Source organism: Musa acuminata, chromosome BXJ1-9 (assembly GCF_036884655.1).
Source record: "Musa acuminata AAA Group cultivar baxijiao chromosome BXJ1-9, Cavendish_Baxijiao_AAA, whole genome shotgun sequence".
Lineage (NCBI taxonomy): Eukaryota > Viridiplantae > Streptophyta > Magnoliopsida > Zingiberales > Musaceae > Musa > Musa acuminata.
The window spans coordinates 13,876,283-13,893,522 of record NC_088335.1 but is presented as its reverse complement, the minus strand read 5'-3'; the positions used below and the strand labels follow the sequence as shown (position 1 = coordinate 13,893,522).

The window sequence follows — 17,240 nt, the reverse complement described above, 5'->3', positions numbered from 1 at the left end:
TAGGGATAGCTGCCTTCAGAATAAGGTTCCTATTCTCCTTTTATGTGACGACAGATGACAATTAGAAGAGAAAATTACAGTGTAACAATGAATATGAGCTTGAGAAACTAATCTTTTAAAGGTGTTAAGCATACATAGTTACTAAGAATTCAGGCACTTTTATGGTGTACAAGGGAAAAACAAATGGCTCAAAAAATTTGTTCCCCGAGAGGAAGCTGATTTAGTTGATGGTTGCATGAAATCCAAAGTTCATTCTACATGTTTCAAGAAGGTAGAATGGCTTTATTTGAGAAAGGTGCATGCTAGAAATAAGAAAACATAAGAAATCAAAGAGGTCAAGAGTTCAATTGTCCAACTCGGATGTACAACTGATGGGATCATAGGTACCACAACTGATCCAACAGCCCACCCAACAAGAAGCACCCCGAATCTGAAATTTAATGTGGTTGATAAGCAACAGAGAGATTTTGTTGTAATCAACTCTTTTGATATTGTAGCATTCTCACTTACCCGGTTGCCGATGCTCTGACAAGGTTCTTCATCTTGTCATTGAGGAAATAAATACATGAAAGGATTGATAGAGCAACCTGCAGAATATAGACGAGTGCAAAATTGTAAACCACAGGCCATATCAATACTAGCATACAAATAGCTTGGCTTCATATACATTCAAAAAATAAATAAAAAAGAAACGTAAAGAAATGCCCAGTTCCAGAGCAGTTTAGGTGCATGAATTGGAGGTGAACATCGATCCGGTTCAAATTGCTAGAAAGTTACATAACTTAATCCAGGTAAAACTGTTTAATTTTTGAAGATAGAAGCTAAGTTAGAAATAGAAACATAGTCAAGTGCTGTGCACCCAAGGTTTCCTGACCATCTGTCGATTCAAATAGCATGGTTTCAATAAGGTACTTAAGAAACAGAAAGCCGATTTGAGTTGATGAAAATTGCTAAACAGCCAACCAATAACCTCATGAACTATGTATGGTCAAGTAGGTGTATACTAAAACAGGATGAAGAAGCATTAATAGTTCATCGAGCAATCAATCTGTACTTAGCAAAGGTAGTGATGCAAATATTAACTACTGCTCATCAAAATTTGTTAGCTGAATCAGGAAATTATGGTTGATTACAGCTTTCAAAGGCACTTTCAAGCAAACAAACAAGATGATGAGAAAATGTTTCATCAAATATAGGTTGTCAGCCTTGCATTGTAGGAGAAAAACCCTTAGAACAGGCATAGTAGTGCATAAAATATGACAAAGAAATTGAAAATTTACTTGGAAAGCAGGTCCAGATTCAGCAGAATTTATCACACTCCATGCTCCCATGAAGACAAAGAAAAAAAGTCTTCTAAGGATCACATCAGTCGGAGGCAACTCAACAAATTCAAGCAATCTTTTCATCCAGGGAGGTGATTCCACTACTTTCTTTCTTAACCTGCTTTTCAAATTGAATTTTGTTTTCTTACGTTCCTTGAAACTGGTAAACAGTATTCGTTCATAAGCAGCTTCAATGGTCTCCACACTGCTTTCATGCCCAGCATATTGTTCTAAAAGAAAGTTGCGTGCCTCTCTGATTTCTTCTTCAGAGGCATCATGACCGACTCCGAGACACTTATAAGGATCCCTTATATTCATCCTAGGAAATTTAGGAACATACTCTGCAAAATAAAGTAAAATTACTTTAAAAATTATAGTGGAATACAGTTGTGAATTGAAGGAAAAAAAGTCAGATACTAAAACCACTTCTGTTTTCAGTATGCAAAATAAAAGATCCAACAAAAATACAGAAAAGGATGATAAAAAAAATCCTGATGCCACATCTATGATTAAGCATCGAGAAAAAAAAAAGTTGTTTACGTTTTCATGTATGAACTCGCCTCATGATTGTCATGCTCATATGCATCAAGAACTAAAAGGGCCAAATGGCCAATCATAGAAAAATGTGCTTAGAATATCCATGGACAGTATAAGAAGATCAGTATTAGACACAAGAACTCATCACATATAGCTCAGAACATAGTCACATACCGATAAAGAAAAACATATTTCTAGTTTGAGCCAATAGCTTTGACAGAGCATGTTCACAGACTATGGTGTGTGCCATGTTGGTTCCTGAATATTAAGGCATGAAGAGAAATCAATTTCAACGACACGGAACCAAATTTAGTAAAGGTGTGCTAAGTCCAGAGGTTCATCGAGGCCAAAGTTTTGCATTTCATCTCAATCAAGATGGCATACAAAGTGCACCAAAGAATTGCACCTAGTGTGTCTCCTAGAAAAAGCACATACACATAAAATGGCACCTCTATATTGTACATGTATGTCTTTTCCATCAACACGGCCTTCCATCCTAATGTATGATAGACAAAATTAATTCAGTTCAAACCATCTGGTTAGACAACAAAAGCAAGTGGCAACAATTCAAGGCTGGCCTCTGGTATGAATCCATTTAACGAGATTATCTTTTGATAGTTGATTTTATACCATCTACTTTAATATATTTAGTACGACATTTTTTCCTTACCTTTCGATCTGTACAAAGTTAAGCAGGAACGAAGAAATCCTTAGTTCTGACTGCGTATCACTATGCAGGAATTTCCCAACACCCTTTGGCCACCTCTATTTAGAACATCTATTTCTGTGTTTTCTTTCCTTCCTTTTACAAAATCCCAAGAAGCTGATCACAGTTCATTAGGCTATTTAACGAAGAATAGAAAGTTCAATTGGAACTGAAAACAAGAGAGTAAAAGATCCTCTCTTTTTTTTCTCCTTTTTACCCTTAAATTGCGTCAAACAAAGTAAACAAACCTCAAACTATCTATCGTACCGTAACTATAGTTGCCGCCGCCGATTGCCGCGTCCAACGAGCACCTCGGAGTCCCAAATGCTGCTCCGCCAGCCCTCTTCCCCGCCGGCATCCTGCGATCCGACAAAAAAAAGAACCCAAAAATAGCAAACGTTCAAGAAGATCTATACCCCAAAAAAGTAGAGAGATTAGCCAAGAGAAAAACAGCTGAGCAAGAATCAAGAGAGGGTACCTCGCGGGGAGGAGCAGAGACGGTCTTCGATGGATCAAAGACCGAGAGAAGCAGCAGCAGCAGCTCGTCGGACTCGGGAGGCGGACGGCCTCCATCTCAGAAAAGAAGAAGAGCAGCAAGAGGAGTAGGTTTAGGAACCCTGGGAAGTCTCCCCCTCTGACCGTCTTCTCTCTTCCCCAAGGAGAGATTAGAGAGCCCGAGAGTGCAATCCCTGGAAGATTAGGGGACGAAACTAGTGTTGGGCTCGGAGAAGTCCGGCCCAGTTTGATGTGCTCTCGCTCTGTTTCCCTGATGTTCTTATTTTATTGCTTTTTGTTTCTAAAAACAAAAACACAAGGACGAAATTTCGAAAGAAAAAAAAAGAAGTCATTTTTTGAATTTTTCACGGGTATTGCCTCTCAATTCTCTAATAGGATTCATTCGAACCTAATACCTAATAGAAAATCATATGCTTAATTTCATAGTCAATCATTTATTTTTTTAACCTTTTGACTTGGAGTGACTCGATCTAATTATAATATTTTTATATCATATTATAGTATATTTAATAATATCAAAAAATATAATATATAAAAATAGGACAAAGAAAGAAAGAAAAGGATCGTGGCGGAAAGCATTTCAAATATTATGGGAAAAAAATATTAAGGAATTCTAAAAATGGGACAGAAAAAACCTAAAACAATGGGCCCAAAACAGGACAATTTAAAAAACATTTCCTGTTTTTAGATATTCTTCACCCTTTACTATAGACACTATGAATCATTCACTTGATATACAATAATTATACTTCAACTTATAAATCTTTTATTATTCATAGCAAAATTCTGAGATCAAACTTTAACGTTGGTTAGAAATATCAAACGTGTGATACAGATGACGATTTCTAATTTGATTTCCATAAGAGAATACATTGCTTGAGCTCTCTATGTGCTTACTTGGCAAATAGGAGCATTTGTAGATTTTAATGAAAAGTAGGCAAGCATACATGTAGATTCAAAGATATATACACGCATATAGCGCAATGCTTAATGACATTTAGCCTAGCAAGTTAAGAATTAGTGAATAACAATCACTATGAGGTGATAATAAATCTTGTTGTATTTTAAGAGATAATGGAGCTAAGAACTCAAAATTTACAAGTAATTGTAAACATATTACAATTTTCTAAAGATTACCTGTCTATGTCAAGAAAGGGTACAGTATTAGAGACCCAAAGCATGCGTGGGGCTCTCAAAAACCTGATCTGTGCGGGGCAGCGGCGGCGTGCGGATGACTGTTCCCTGCATTGGACGAAATAGGCAATCTCCAGAAGATTGGGACGCTCCGGCGGCGCTCACCGTCATCACCCGGCAGATCTCCTCGTCCACACAATCCAGCGTCAGATTCTTCGACAACCCTCCACCACACAAAAGGTCCGGCGAAGAAGATCTACTCTTATACCGAACACAACCTACCACTCGATCGCCGACTGTCGCACGCACCCAATCCACTCGTCGCCCGATCGAGCCAACCACAACCGAATCAGTCTTAAAAGTCCGCATCGATCACACACACAGCGGCAGCAGTAGAGCGAGGGGGGAGGGAGACGAGGAGGAAGAGGAGATGGCGATGGTGGCGTTCCGAGCTGCGGCGGCAGCGTCGACCAGTCCTCGCCCTCCCCTGTCCAAACCACAACAGGCGCAGCCACAACATCATCAGTCCAAGCTGCTTCACCCAAAGCAATCTCTTCCTCTGCTCCCACCTCGTACGCCCGCCGCGCTCTCCTTCGTCGCCGTCCTCTCCGCAGCCGTCCCCGGCGAAGCCAGGGCCTTCTCCTTCCCCAAGGAAGACATCGTCTCCTCCCTCACCAAGGTTCCACACGACGCCCCCTTCCCCATTCTTCTCTATCTTTAGATCACTGCCCTAAATCTTTTCTTTCTTCTCCATCTATCGAAGGCGGAGGACACGATTGGCCAGGTAGTTGATGTTGGTTCGAGTGTTTGGGGTTTCTCCCTGGACGTGTTCAGGTCCTTGTCGGAGACGCTCAAGCCAGGAGTCGACGCCGCGCTACCGATCTTGCAGAGCGCCAGTAAGGAGGCTTTGAAGATCGCCTCTCCGGTGGTTTCCGATGCTTCCAAGCAGGCCAAAGAAGCGCTTCAGAGCGTTGGGGTTGATCCAAGTCCTGTTCTGACCGCAGCACAGGTTGTTTCTTTGTTCTCCTCCTCCTCCTCCTCTTCTCTGCATTCCAGGCTAAATGTGCGTCATTTTCTAATTGCCAAATACAAAATGTCGATAGATACTTTTTTTCTCTCTCTTTTGCTACTGGTAAGTGGTGTTAGACTGGTTCTGATCTTAGGACCTTAAGATGATCCTTTACAAGTTAGCTAGCACCTTAGAGACCAATGTTTTAGAAGTTTAAATTAGGTTTTGAGCCCCCTATCATACCAATATTTTAGATGTAAAATTTATCTGATGTGGTTTTGAACCCTCGACTTCCTATGTCGTAGTTAAGAACTTATTCAATTTTAAGCTTAACTGGCTAGCTTAGATGTAAAATTTATCAGATGTCGGCTGGGGTTTCGTTGGTAAAGACCATGATAGATTATTGCAAGATCCTATATCCTATATCGGAAATGGACAAGATTAAGATTAACATATAAGGGTCGAATGAGAATATTATTATCAATTTCAACTTAAGCATTTTGGTAAGTGATTTACGTCAAATAAAATCGATAGACAGCTGGGTTATGACATTTGGTAATAGAACCGATCTAGTAATAGGACAGGTCTTAAGCATTTTGGTCAGGTCGGGTCATGAGCCTTTACCCTTTGCAAAATAAAAAATCGTCTTTATTCATCAATCTTGTAGTTATTTTCCTAGGAGATTAAACTTCCAAGTCATTTTTACGCTTATTTCACATTAATATCCTATTTAACATGACTTCTGTTAAGAGCCTGTCAAGTTTCTTTCTCTGTCGAATTATGGCTGTCCAAAGTACTTATGTATTCATTGTGGAATCTTGATATTATTGATGTTTCAACTCTCTAATTCTGGATTCTTCAAATTCCATTAGTACTAGTTTATACAGAGGATCACCTTCCTGATGAAGTTTTTATCTCAACAGACAATCGCCGATGCAGCACAGCAGACAACAAAAATCATAGAAGGAGCAAAGCCCCTTGCTTCGGCAACCGTGGAGAAGATCACATCCTCTAGTCCTTCAGTGGTTGTTGTCACTGCCGGAGCATTGTTTGTTGGATACCTTCTTCTCCCACCAATTTGGTCCACCATTTCTTTCAACTTCCGTGGTTATAAAGGTGAATTACATGCTCGATGAACAACCAGAAATGTGGTTTTCATCAAACATATTCTGACTCTCAAATCTAGTCTTTTTATACGTTTATGCAACTAACAACACCAATTATGCATGAAACTTACATTACGTAGCTTGGAGCAATAGTTGAGTTATGCTTGCAAAAAAGGAAGACATCGATCATAAGGGATTAATGGAGAGAAACTAAATGAGAATTTATATCGAAGAGCATTGTTCTCCAAACAGATCATCTTGTTCGAGAACTTAGGAGGATTGGTTTACCATTTTGTATTTATAATTAAATAGCTTGTACTTTTTGGTTAAGAGAAATTTGCAGAAGGTAATGTGGCGAAATAGTTTGACTGCATCAATTTCTTCTGTTGGCATAAGATTGAAGTTAGACTTATTAAGGAACAATGAAGTTCTTGTAATAAATAAAAAGAGACTAACAACGAGCAATTCTGACTTACAGTTTACTTGGGATGTGGAATGAAGTAGATAATTGTATGAGTGCAGGTACAGTATATATCATTTAATATCTGGTTACTTGGTTGACCTACATATTGAATCACTTAGCTTGTTACCTTAAATTTAATGTCTTAGTCTTGCTAGTCATTAGCTATGCATTTAATTATGTAAAAACAACATTATAGAAAAATCTAAAAGCCTTAGAGTTGTTAATATCTTTTGTTCATTGAGCTTTTATTGTATATATTTTAGTGTGACTTTTCTTTTTGACTGGTTCATACGTAAAATTGGATAATGTTCATTATTCATTCAATCTACACCCAATTTTGGAGACTCCAAGCTTAACTCTTATTTTGCCACATGTAACACGGTACATGAAATGCTACAAGTATATGTACATGATACAAGAGTTGGGTTACCAATTCTCACGCTTCATGTTTCATTCTTGCAAAAATAACTTTATTTTTGTTGGTGGACGACTATGTTCTTATTTGTCCCTTTCTTTTGCTCTTCACCAGGCAATCTCAGTCCTGCTCAGGCGCTCGACGTGATAACCGCACAGAATTATCTTATGATTGACATAAGATCAGAGAAAGACAAAAATAAAGCTGGTGTTCCTCGCCTGCCCTCGAATGCAAAGAACAAGATGATCTCAGTGCCGTAAGAAATTCTACCTTCTATTCCTATGTGCTTGTTGGTTGTTATATAAAACAGCAGAAGATGCGACTACTGAGCTCACTTTTTTCTTGTAGTTTGGAGGAACTTCCTAGCAAGATAAAGGGCCTTGTGACGAGCTCAAAGAAAGTGGAAGCTGATATAGCCGCGCTAAAGATTTCGTACCTTAAGAAAATCAACAAAGGATCCAACATCGTGATAATGGATTCGTGAGTTCCTGCTGCTCAGAACTTCAGTCTTTCCATTATAAATTCATGATATAGTGAGTTGAGGCACACAATACAATTCAAATGTGCAGCTACTCTGATATAGCGAAACTTGTCGCAAGGACACTCACCAGCCTTGGTTTCAAGAACTGCTGGATTGTGACGGATGGATTCTCCGGGGGGAAGGGATGGCTGCAGAGCCGTTTAGGCACAGACTCATACAATGCATCGCTTGTTGAGGTTCTGTCTCCTTCGAGGGTCATTCCTGCTGCTGCAGCTCGGTTTGGAACCACCAGCTCTACGGCCCTACAGTCGACTAGGAAACTTCTTCCTGGGAGCGTTGAGAACTGAAAATTCTCAGGCAGAAGGTGATTCTTTTGTAACTTTTTTTTATCTTTTGTGAAGATAAGGTATGCAGGGTATGGCATGTTATGTTGTTATTGTACAATGCATGCATCAGCTAATACAAATGAGTCTGGTTATATTGTCCCACTTTGCTTCCTGACTGCATCCAACAAGTTCTTAACACAAGTAACCTGGCAGCCAAATAACCATAGTCAGATTTGATTAAATGTTAAATCATAAAAAATGTTTCTTTTTAGGTTGGAAAGATGTTATTATTTATGTATGGAGCAATTTGTAAAAAGTGTTTCAAGAGCCTTTCTGTATATCTTCGGCTAAATGAATGCCGGCAAGTTCTTCATCGAAACCATAGGACATCAGTGATCCTACTATCTTGATTCAAGATACAACATATTATAACTACAGGACCACATACTATATACAACTTATTCTGTGCAATGATTTTTTATAAAGCAGGATAAAATGAAATAAAATCTGTCAGCAGAACTTTGAAAGCTTATCACCTTATTTTTGGCTGTTTGGAAGGATATTATAAGCTGATTGCTTGATACATCGAGGACATAAGCGGAGGCCAGAAATTAAGTTGTTAAGCTGTTGGCATTCAGCTACCATTAGAAAATTTAGTGAGCAGAAGCTACGAGCAATCGAACTTTACCATCTGATGCTGAACAAACTTCCTACAAGAATTCAAGAACCATGAATGAACATTAGCAAGAAAAAAGGGGGAAGGCTGAAGAAAACTTTAGCTACAGAAGCTTGTTTCTCATAGCCAAAGAAAAGGTTTCATGGTCCTTCATGAACATGAAGCATTTTCCTTCTATAATAAATGAAAGACCAAATTGAAATTTTCTTCCAATAGAAAAATACAAATTTCATGTGAGATATGACTTTGATGCCAAGTCATTGTAGAGAAGTTCAGCTCCAAAAAATATTCCGAATTTATTGAGAAGCCTGAAAGCTGAACTGATTCCATTAGATTGACCTCTTTTACTGTCAACAGTTGTTAGCAGTCTGTTGAGTTCTATTCCAGAATCCATCAAGTGGAAATCCAAATGTTTCCTACATTCGCATACCTCTTCGCTAATTCAAGTAGAAAGAAGGAATATGAAGGACCAAATCTATCAGCTCTTCTCTTCGCGGGACTCGGATGGAGGGCTTTTATAACCAGTAGTGCCTCTTATGGAGACAATAAAAGATTATTCCTTTCGCAGGTAAACAGCACACTTTCATCTGTTTCTATCAGTTCAATTTAAATATTAGAGATATTGATCATGTTGTAACTTGAAATCAAGTCCCTCGGAAAAAACACTGCAGGAGTTACCATGAACTTTTGCGTATAGGTGTATATGTTCTTGGACTCCCTACCAATGTTATTGATGGGATATAAAGTAAAATAAATTTTTATATATGAATCAATACTAGTAAATCATAATATGCAGCGGAATTAAATGAAATCACAATCAAATAGAATATCAAGATATACGTAAAAAATTCCTTCAATATGAAGGGTAAAAATCACGGAACAAACTATAGATAATCCACTATAATAATAATGAATATACAAATCTCAATCTCTTGCCCAAAACCTAGTAACAATCACAAGAAAATAACTAAGATACAAGGATCATATTACTATGTTTAAAATTCTAAATCCTCCATAATTCTTTTCAAGTAATCACAGTAAAAATCTATTATAGATTTGATCTAACCTGAGATGAGAACACTACTGGATAATTGAGAACAATCTCTTTCCGTTGTCCTTGTTTTCTTCCCTTTCTTTCTCCTTGGATTTCTATCTTTTTCTCCTCCTTTTTACTGCTGCAAGGATCACGCCTACTGCCCTCATTGCTGCCCTATTTATGTCTATTTTCGTAACCACCACACACCCCCCTAATATGAATTAGGGTTAGATTAAGAGAGAAGATGGGTTGTGGGCTATTCAAGCCCACTATGGGCTGAATCATGGGCTGTTAGCCCAACAACCTCCCCCTTCAGCCCATAAGGGAGGTTGTCCCATGACTCCTCAATATGAAGCTATACAAACCAGTTGTTGACATATCTCCTGTCTTTCTTTTGATAAAGTCTTTATCAACATGTTTGCTCCATTGTCATTTGTGTGAATTTTCTAAAGCTACAACTGCTTCTTTTTAAATACATTTCGAATTCAATAGTATCTTACAACTATATGCTTTGACTTGGAATGAAACATTGGGTTCTTACATAAATGGATGACACTCTGGCTGTCATAATGCACCATATATTTTCCTGTTTCAGCCCCAATTCTTGTAAGAATTCTTTCATCCATAACATTTCTTTACAAACCTCTGTAGCAACAATATATTCTGCTTCTGTGGTGGAGAGAGCAATACACCTTTGCAATCTAGATTGCCATGACACAGCTCCCTCTACAAAAATAAATATATAACCTGATGTGGACTTCCTCGTATCTATATCTCTTGCCATATCTGCATCTGTGTAACCTATCAACACAGGTGGTCTACCTCCAAAGCTTAAACAAACCTTAGAGCTCCCTCTGAGATATTTCAAAATTCACTTCACTGCTGCCCAGTGCTGTTTGCTTAGATTTACAAGAAATCTGCTAGTAACACTAACTGCATATGTGATATTTGGCCTCGTACATACTATTGCATACATTAAACTTCCAACTGCTGAAGCAAAAGGAACCTTTTGCATTTTCTCCTTCTCCTTATCACTTGATGAACTCTGTTCTGAGCATGACTTGAAGTGACCTACAATAGGAGAACCAATTGGCTTTGCATTGCTCATACTAAACCTTTCTAATACTTTCTTGATATATTTCTCTTGTGACAACCAAATCATCTTCATTTTTCTGTTACGAGAAATCTGCATGCCCAGTATTTGCTTTACTGGCCCCATGTCCTTCATTGCAAAAGACTCACTCAGTTCCTTCTTCAACAATGATCTGAAGCCGTTCTTTTGTATCCATTTTCTGTCATAAATGAATCAAACTTTCTATACCACTATCTTGGAGCTTGCTTTAGCCCATACAAGCTTTTCTTTAACTTGTAGATAAAGTTCTCTTTACCTTTGACTTTGAAGCCTTCTGGTTGCTCCATATAAATTTTCTCCTCCAAATCACCATGAAGGAAAGCTGTCTTAATATCTAACTGCTCAACCTCCAAGTCCTGGCTAGCAGCAATACTAAGAGCAACATGAATAGAAGACATTTTAACAACAGGAGAAAAAATATTTTCAAAGTCAATACCTTTCTTTTGACCAAAGCCTTTCACAGCCAATCTAGCTTTGTACTTTGGTTGAGAACAATATTCTTGAGTCTTCAACCTAAAAACCTACTTATTCTTCAAGGCCTTCATTCCATTTGATAGTAGTACCAAATCATAAGTGTGGTTCTTCTGAAGAGCATACATCTCTTCTTGCATAGCAACTAACCACTCCTCTTTCTGCTCACTTTCAACTGCTTCATAGTAACTCTTTGGTTCACCTGCATCAGTAAACATTGTTAGGATCAAGAGCACTAAGAGGGGGGGGAGTGAATTAGTGCAGTGGATAAAAATAATAACTTCGTGAAATCTCTCGTACGTTGAAATCTGATTCCGACGTAAAAGTCATTTCATGAAGATAATAACTTTGAAACTTACGGAAACGTATTTGAAGTAAAGTAAAGAAGGCAGTTTACAGTTAAGATAAATAGCACAAAGGAAATGCAAACCAGATTTTAGAGTGGTTCGGTCAAATGTGACCTACATCCACTTTCGGCTTCCTCCTCCGACGAGGTCATCGGCATCCACTAGAGGCTGTCACTCAAAACACAGATTAAAACATAAACATAATTATTAATTGGTTTCATCATCAAAATACGAGATTCAACAAGCATCACATACTCATCTATAGAGTATCATCTGGAAGGTTGACGTTGTCTAGAAGATCTTCTTAACTAAGGTTCTACGGGAAGTTGCTCTCCAACTTCTTCTTGCTTAACATGTCCCACAAGTAGATCAATATTAGGCTCTACACCATCTTCCTACACATCTCCCCCATCACCCTGATATACTGGAGGAGTAATTAGGTCACAATCTGCTAATCCTTCTACAGAAGTCTTGGCCGATATCTTCTTTTTCAAATCGTCAAAGGTTTGATCCTTAAAGAAGACTACATCTCTGCTTATAAACACCTTCTGCTTTTCTGGATCCCAAAGCCTGTAACCAAACTGATCATGTGAGTAACCAAGAAAAATACATTCTTTAGTCTTATCATCCAACTTGGATCTCTCATTGTCTGGAACATGTGCAAATACACGACAACCAAATACTCTCAAATGCCTGTAGGAAACATCTTTCCCTGACCATATATGCTCTACAACATCATCATCTAGGGCTGTACATGATGATAAGTTGATCACATTAACTACGGTCCTCAAAACTGAATCCCAAAACTTTTGGGTAGCTTGGCCTGTGAAAGCATACATCTGATTTTTTTCCATAATGGTGCGGTTCATCCTCTCTGTAATTGCATTATGCTGAGGTGTACCAGGAACTGTCATCTCATATTAGATCCCATGTGACCTACAATAATCATTAAATAATAATGTGTACTCACCATCATTATCTGATCTTATACATTTCAATTACCTTTCTATCTTCATTTTAACCCTAGCATGAAACTCTTTGAAGACATTAATCACCTAATCTTTGGTCTTCATAGGCCTAAACTTTCTTGAAAAAATCATCTATAAAAGTGACAAAATAAAGTGCATCACTTATACCAAGAATATCAAAAGATCCATCAGAAGTTTTTGTCCTCGAAGGACCACATATATATGTATAATAAACACGATCTAAGGCATACATTTTTTTAGATATAGCAGGACTAGCAAATGAAACTCTATGTTGTTTACTAGCCAAACAATTAAAATAAGGGTGCAAATGTATACCTCTAAGGTCTGGCAATATCTCTCTTTTGGAAAGAGCTTGTAGCCTCTTCTCGCTCATGTGTCCCAATTGCCTATACCACAACTCCATGTTGAAGTCTTTCTCTGTAACATTTAACTGCTCACCATAAGCTTTGGCCTACAACCTGTATAAGGTATGACATTTCTTTCCACTAGCTATAATAAGAGAACCCTTATTGAGCTTCCATTGCCCTATGTAAAATCTACTATCATAGTCTTCCAACTGAAATTAAATTCAGCCTCAAGTCAGCCACATGCCTCACATCCTTAAGCATTAATTTACAGCCAAGGTTGATCTTTAAATGCATATCACCCATGCTAATGATGTCTGTCATGTCATAGTTGCCCATCTTGACAACACCAAAATTTTCAGACCTATATGTAGCAAAAAACTTCCTTCGTGATGTAGCATGATATGAAGTACCTATGTTAATCACCCACTCAAGATCCTGATACACACAAGAAAAAATATCATCAAAAGGAGACAAAATCAAATAATCACCACCCTGCACTATAGCTGTAGTATTCTCCTTTGACTCTGTAGACTCCACTTCTTTTTCCTTTTTCTTGTTCTTCTTAGGTTGCTTACATTGATTTTTATAATGTCCTTTCTCACCACAATTATAGCAAACAATATCTTTTCTTAATCTTGACTCGCTTCTATCCATGCGTGAACTGCTTCTATACTTTAACCTTCCTCTGTTCTCTAAGATAAGTGCCTGTGAATCATTATAAGATGTTGATGAATTCTTTCGTCTCAACTCCTCATTCAACAAATTGCTTGTTACTTGACTCATAATGATAACACCATTTGGCGCAGAATTACTAAGGGAAACCACCAGTGTCTCCCAACTTTCTAGTAATGAACTAAGAAGTAACAATGCCTACAACTCATCATCAAGAGACATTTTCATAGAGGATAACTGGTTAGTGATACTCTGCATTTCATTCAAAAGCTCAACCATAGAAGCACCCTCTCTATATTTTATGTTCACAAGTTTTCTAATAAAAAAAGCTTTGTTGCCAATTGTTTTTCTTTCATAAAGACTTTTCAATTTTTTTCAAAGAGAATATGCAGAACTTTCAATAGAAACATGGTGAAAGACCCTATCATCAAGCTATTATTAAATAAACCCAACTGTTTTTCGATCTAATCTCTTCCACTCATCATCTGTCATAGTTGTGGGTTTTGCACTATCCACCTACAAAGGTCCATACAAATCTTTGCAATACAAGAGATTTTTCATTCTTGGTTTCATATCATCCAATTATTTTCATTCAAACTAATCATGTGAGAAACATTATTGGCCTCCATGTTCAAATACAAAATTAAATCACCAAATCCCTGCTTTGATATCAATTGATAGGATATAAAGAGAAATAAACTTTTGTATATGAATAAATATTGGCAAGCCATAAGAGGCAGCGGAATTAAATGGAATCATAATCAAATAGAACACCAAGATATACGTGGAAAACCCTTCTAATGTGAAGGGTAAAAACCACGGGGTAAATTAGAGATAATCCATAACAATGAATATATAAATCTCAATCTTTTGCCTAAAACCCTAGCAACAATCACAAGAAAATAACTGAGATACAAGGATTACGTCACCGTGCTCAAAATTCTAAATTCTTCCTAATTCTCTCCAAGTAATCACAAACAGTCTATCTATGTTGTCTTTATTTTCTTCCCTTTTTTTTCCTTAGATTTTTATCTTTTTCTCTTCCTTTTTGCTACTGTAAGGATCACACGTGCTGCACTCATTGCTGCCTTATTTATATCTATTTTCACAACTATCATGTACCCTAATTAAGGTTAGATTAAGAAAAAAAATCCCACTATATGAGCTGTCAGCCCAACAGTCATCTTTGATTGGTTCTGCAGAATTAAGTATGTAACAACCATGTTGATGCTATGCAAGAATGGCATGTGCTTCATCAATCTTTTTGGCACGGCAGCATATGGCAGAAACAAGACAAAACATTTCTGTAGCCACTTAAATTCATCTGTTCCCTGTTGCTCAAGCGAGTAGTATCAATTAACTCACGTATGCGATGACAAATTGTTTATTGCTTGAGAACAACACTATGAAGTTATCCTAAACTTTGTCAGAACTATTTAATCACATGAAGCCAAGCACCACAAGCTCAACTTGGCCTGCAAGTGCTCCTGTTTCTTTTTCTCTCCACCAACACTCGGATATCAGGAGAAGAAAGCTGCGTTCTCTTTATGTTTTTGTTTTTTAGCTTGATTTAGGTTAGACTATCTATCTTCGCCTGTAGCTCGACTTTCGGAAGTGGGCAACCTCTGTGGCCATAAAATAGAAACACAGACACTGCTTTCATCTGTTGGCTTTCCGGTTTCCTTCTTAAAGAAAGGAACAGAAGGAGAGAACAAAAGCAATGCTGCTGCTTGCTACGTAGTCCAGATTAGATTATGAGATCCCAACTTTAACTCACACTCACACTAGAGAGAAAAAGAAGGTGGTCCTCAAGCTTTCTGAAGCACCAGCGAGCAGCACTTTGAGGAGGCCGCAGCAGTGGGAAGAAGAGGGAGGAGCGCTAGCTCGTGCGCCGACCTCTCTCTCTCAGACGCGCACCTTATCTCCAAAGGCATCCTACTTGTTCTTGTGCTCCATCCTGCAATCGCATTACCCTTTTCTCAGCTCACCACCCTCCCTTTCTTCCCACCCACTTTTCTTCTTAAAAAGCTATAGGCACCTTCCATCAAACTGCATCGAAGTTGGCTGATCATCTTCTTCTTCTACTTCGAAGTCCTTACCTTCGTAGCTAAGAAAACAAGGGACAGAAAAAGAAAGACCACAGTTTGTTTTGCGCACGCACGACTTGGTTTTCACTCTGCAGCGTTGATCAAAGACGGCAAAGAGAAGATGAAGTATTCTATCTTTGTGGATTCTTAATCGATAAGGCAATCCGAAAAACATGGTTTTAAACTTTATCACATCTCTTCTTTAAATAAAACTTAGTAGTCTCTTTGTAAAAGTTGTTATTGTCGATTTTGGTTGTCACCTCGTCGTGACAAAGGCGATGCGACCCCAACCCTTTTTCTGAATCTTATTGCTACAAAGCAAAAACTCCCCGATTCGAGAGAATCTATCAGGAATTAAAGAAAGATTACAAAACACGTGCCGAGCATTCATCACATAGAATCTCAATCAGTTAAAATTTTTTCAATTATACGAGAAAATTTCTCTACTATATTGAGAGAAATCATCTATTCTGTTGACTTCAATAAAACTTCTTATCTTCTATTCTTTCTAATATGGTATTAGAACAGGTGAGACGAACGAGACTCCACGACCATCGAAGTTTGTCATTCACCATAGACGAGTGAGGCTCCACGACCATCGAAGCTTGTCATTCTTCACATCCTTTGCCTCTACAGGGCAAAGTAGGGGGAACTCTTTCTTTTGCTGCATTTCTTTTTTATTGCAGCTTTCTTTTTTACTGTAGTATTACTGTAGCTTTCTTCTCTGTTGTAGCTTTCATTGGTATTCTTGTTGCCAATACTAATAAGTGGTTCCTGCAACTCCCCACTAACAACAAACAAAGATATGATTAGCCTGGGAAAGATGTGTTGGGTACAACATGTATCCAAAACCAGATAGATGATGATCCTATGGGTGCGGGTGTGGGTGCTATGAAGCCATAAAAAGATGACACCGAGTTGGACAAAGTGGCTTTTGTTGTCGTGACATCTGCGTGCCTATGTGTCGAACTCAATTCTGTAAAAAAGTTAATCTCCACCGTGCCAAGCATGTGAGGCAACTTGAAACGCCTGCCTGGTCAAAATTTGTATGCCACAACTTGTTTGAAGTGCGAGTGCAAAGCATTGACATGCCAGAAAGAATTAGGTGATCGGTCGAATGTATTTGGAGGAATTAGTGAACTCTTCTTCACCTACCCAAACATATATTCTATCCAGTTTTAGCCACTTTGTTTTTAGTTTCTTTTTTCATTTTTATTCTTAATCCCGAGTAGATTTATCAATCCCGAGTAGACATATTGTGATGATATATCGTTCCATTTATCAAATGTTGAGATCTCAAAATCTCATTTATTAAATTTTATAATTAAAATATTGATATGATGGTATGCGAGCTTCAGTAAGTCTATACATAAAGTCGATAGCTTTGCTTCACATTCACAGCACATTCGTTGAACAATAAAAATAAAGAAGGCACGCATTGAGACTTACGAACCCAATTGACTTGTGG

At 38.0% G+C, this 17,240-nt stretch overlaps 2 protein-coding genes across 2 annotated transcripts; one reads left to right on the top strand and one right to left on the bottom strand.

The window, feature by feature from the left end:
- Positions 1 to 94: 94 nt before the first annotated feature.
- LOC103998307 (protein CHAPERONE-LIKE PROTEIN OF POR1, chloroplastic) lies at positions 95 to 3,247 on the bottom strand. Its single transcript, XM_009419745.3, has 5 exons — positions 3,044 to 3,247; positions 2,833 to 2,924; positions 1,281 to 1,663; positions 511 to 587; positions 95 to 430 (listed from the first exon to the last, which is right to left on the bottom strand). Exons 1-5 carry the CDS (start codon positions 3,136 to 3,138, stop codon positions 283 to 285), a joined length of 795 nt encoding a protein of 264 aa, XP_009418020.2. The 5' UTR covers positions 3,139 to 3,247; the 3' UTR covers positions 95 to 282.
- A 1,050-nt stretch (positions 3,248 to 4,297) lies between these two features.
- On the top strand, positions 4,298 to 8,177 carry LOC103998306 (calcium sensing receptor, chloroplastic). Its single transcript, XM_009419744.3, has 6 exons — positions 4,298 to 4,894; positions 4,979 to 5,224; positions 6,148 to 6,340; positions 7,323 to 7,464; positions 7,557 to 7,688; positions 7,778 to 8,177. The coding sequence occupies exons 1-6, from the start codon at positions 4,313 to 4,315 to the stop codon at positions 8,034 to 8,036; spliced, it is 1,554 nt and encodes a 517-aa protein (XP_009418019.2). The 5' UTR covers positions 4,298 to 4,312; the 3' UTR covers positions 8,037 to 8,177.
- The last annotated feature ends 9,063 nt before the right edge of the window (positions 8,178 to 17,240 follow it).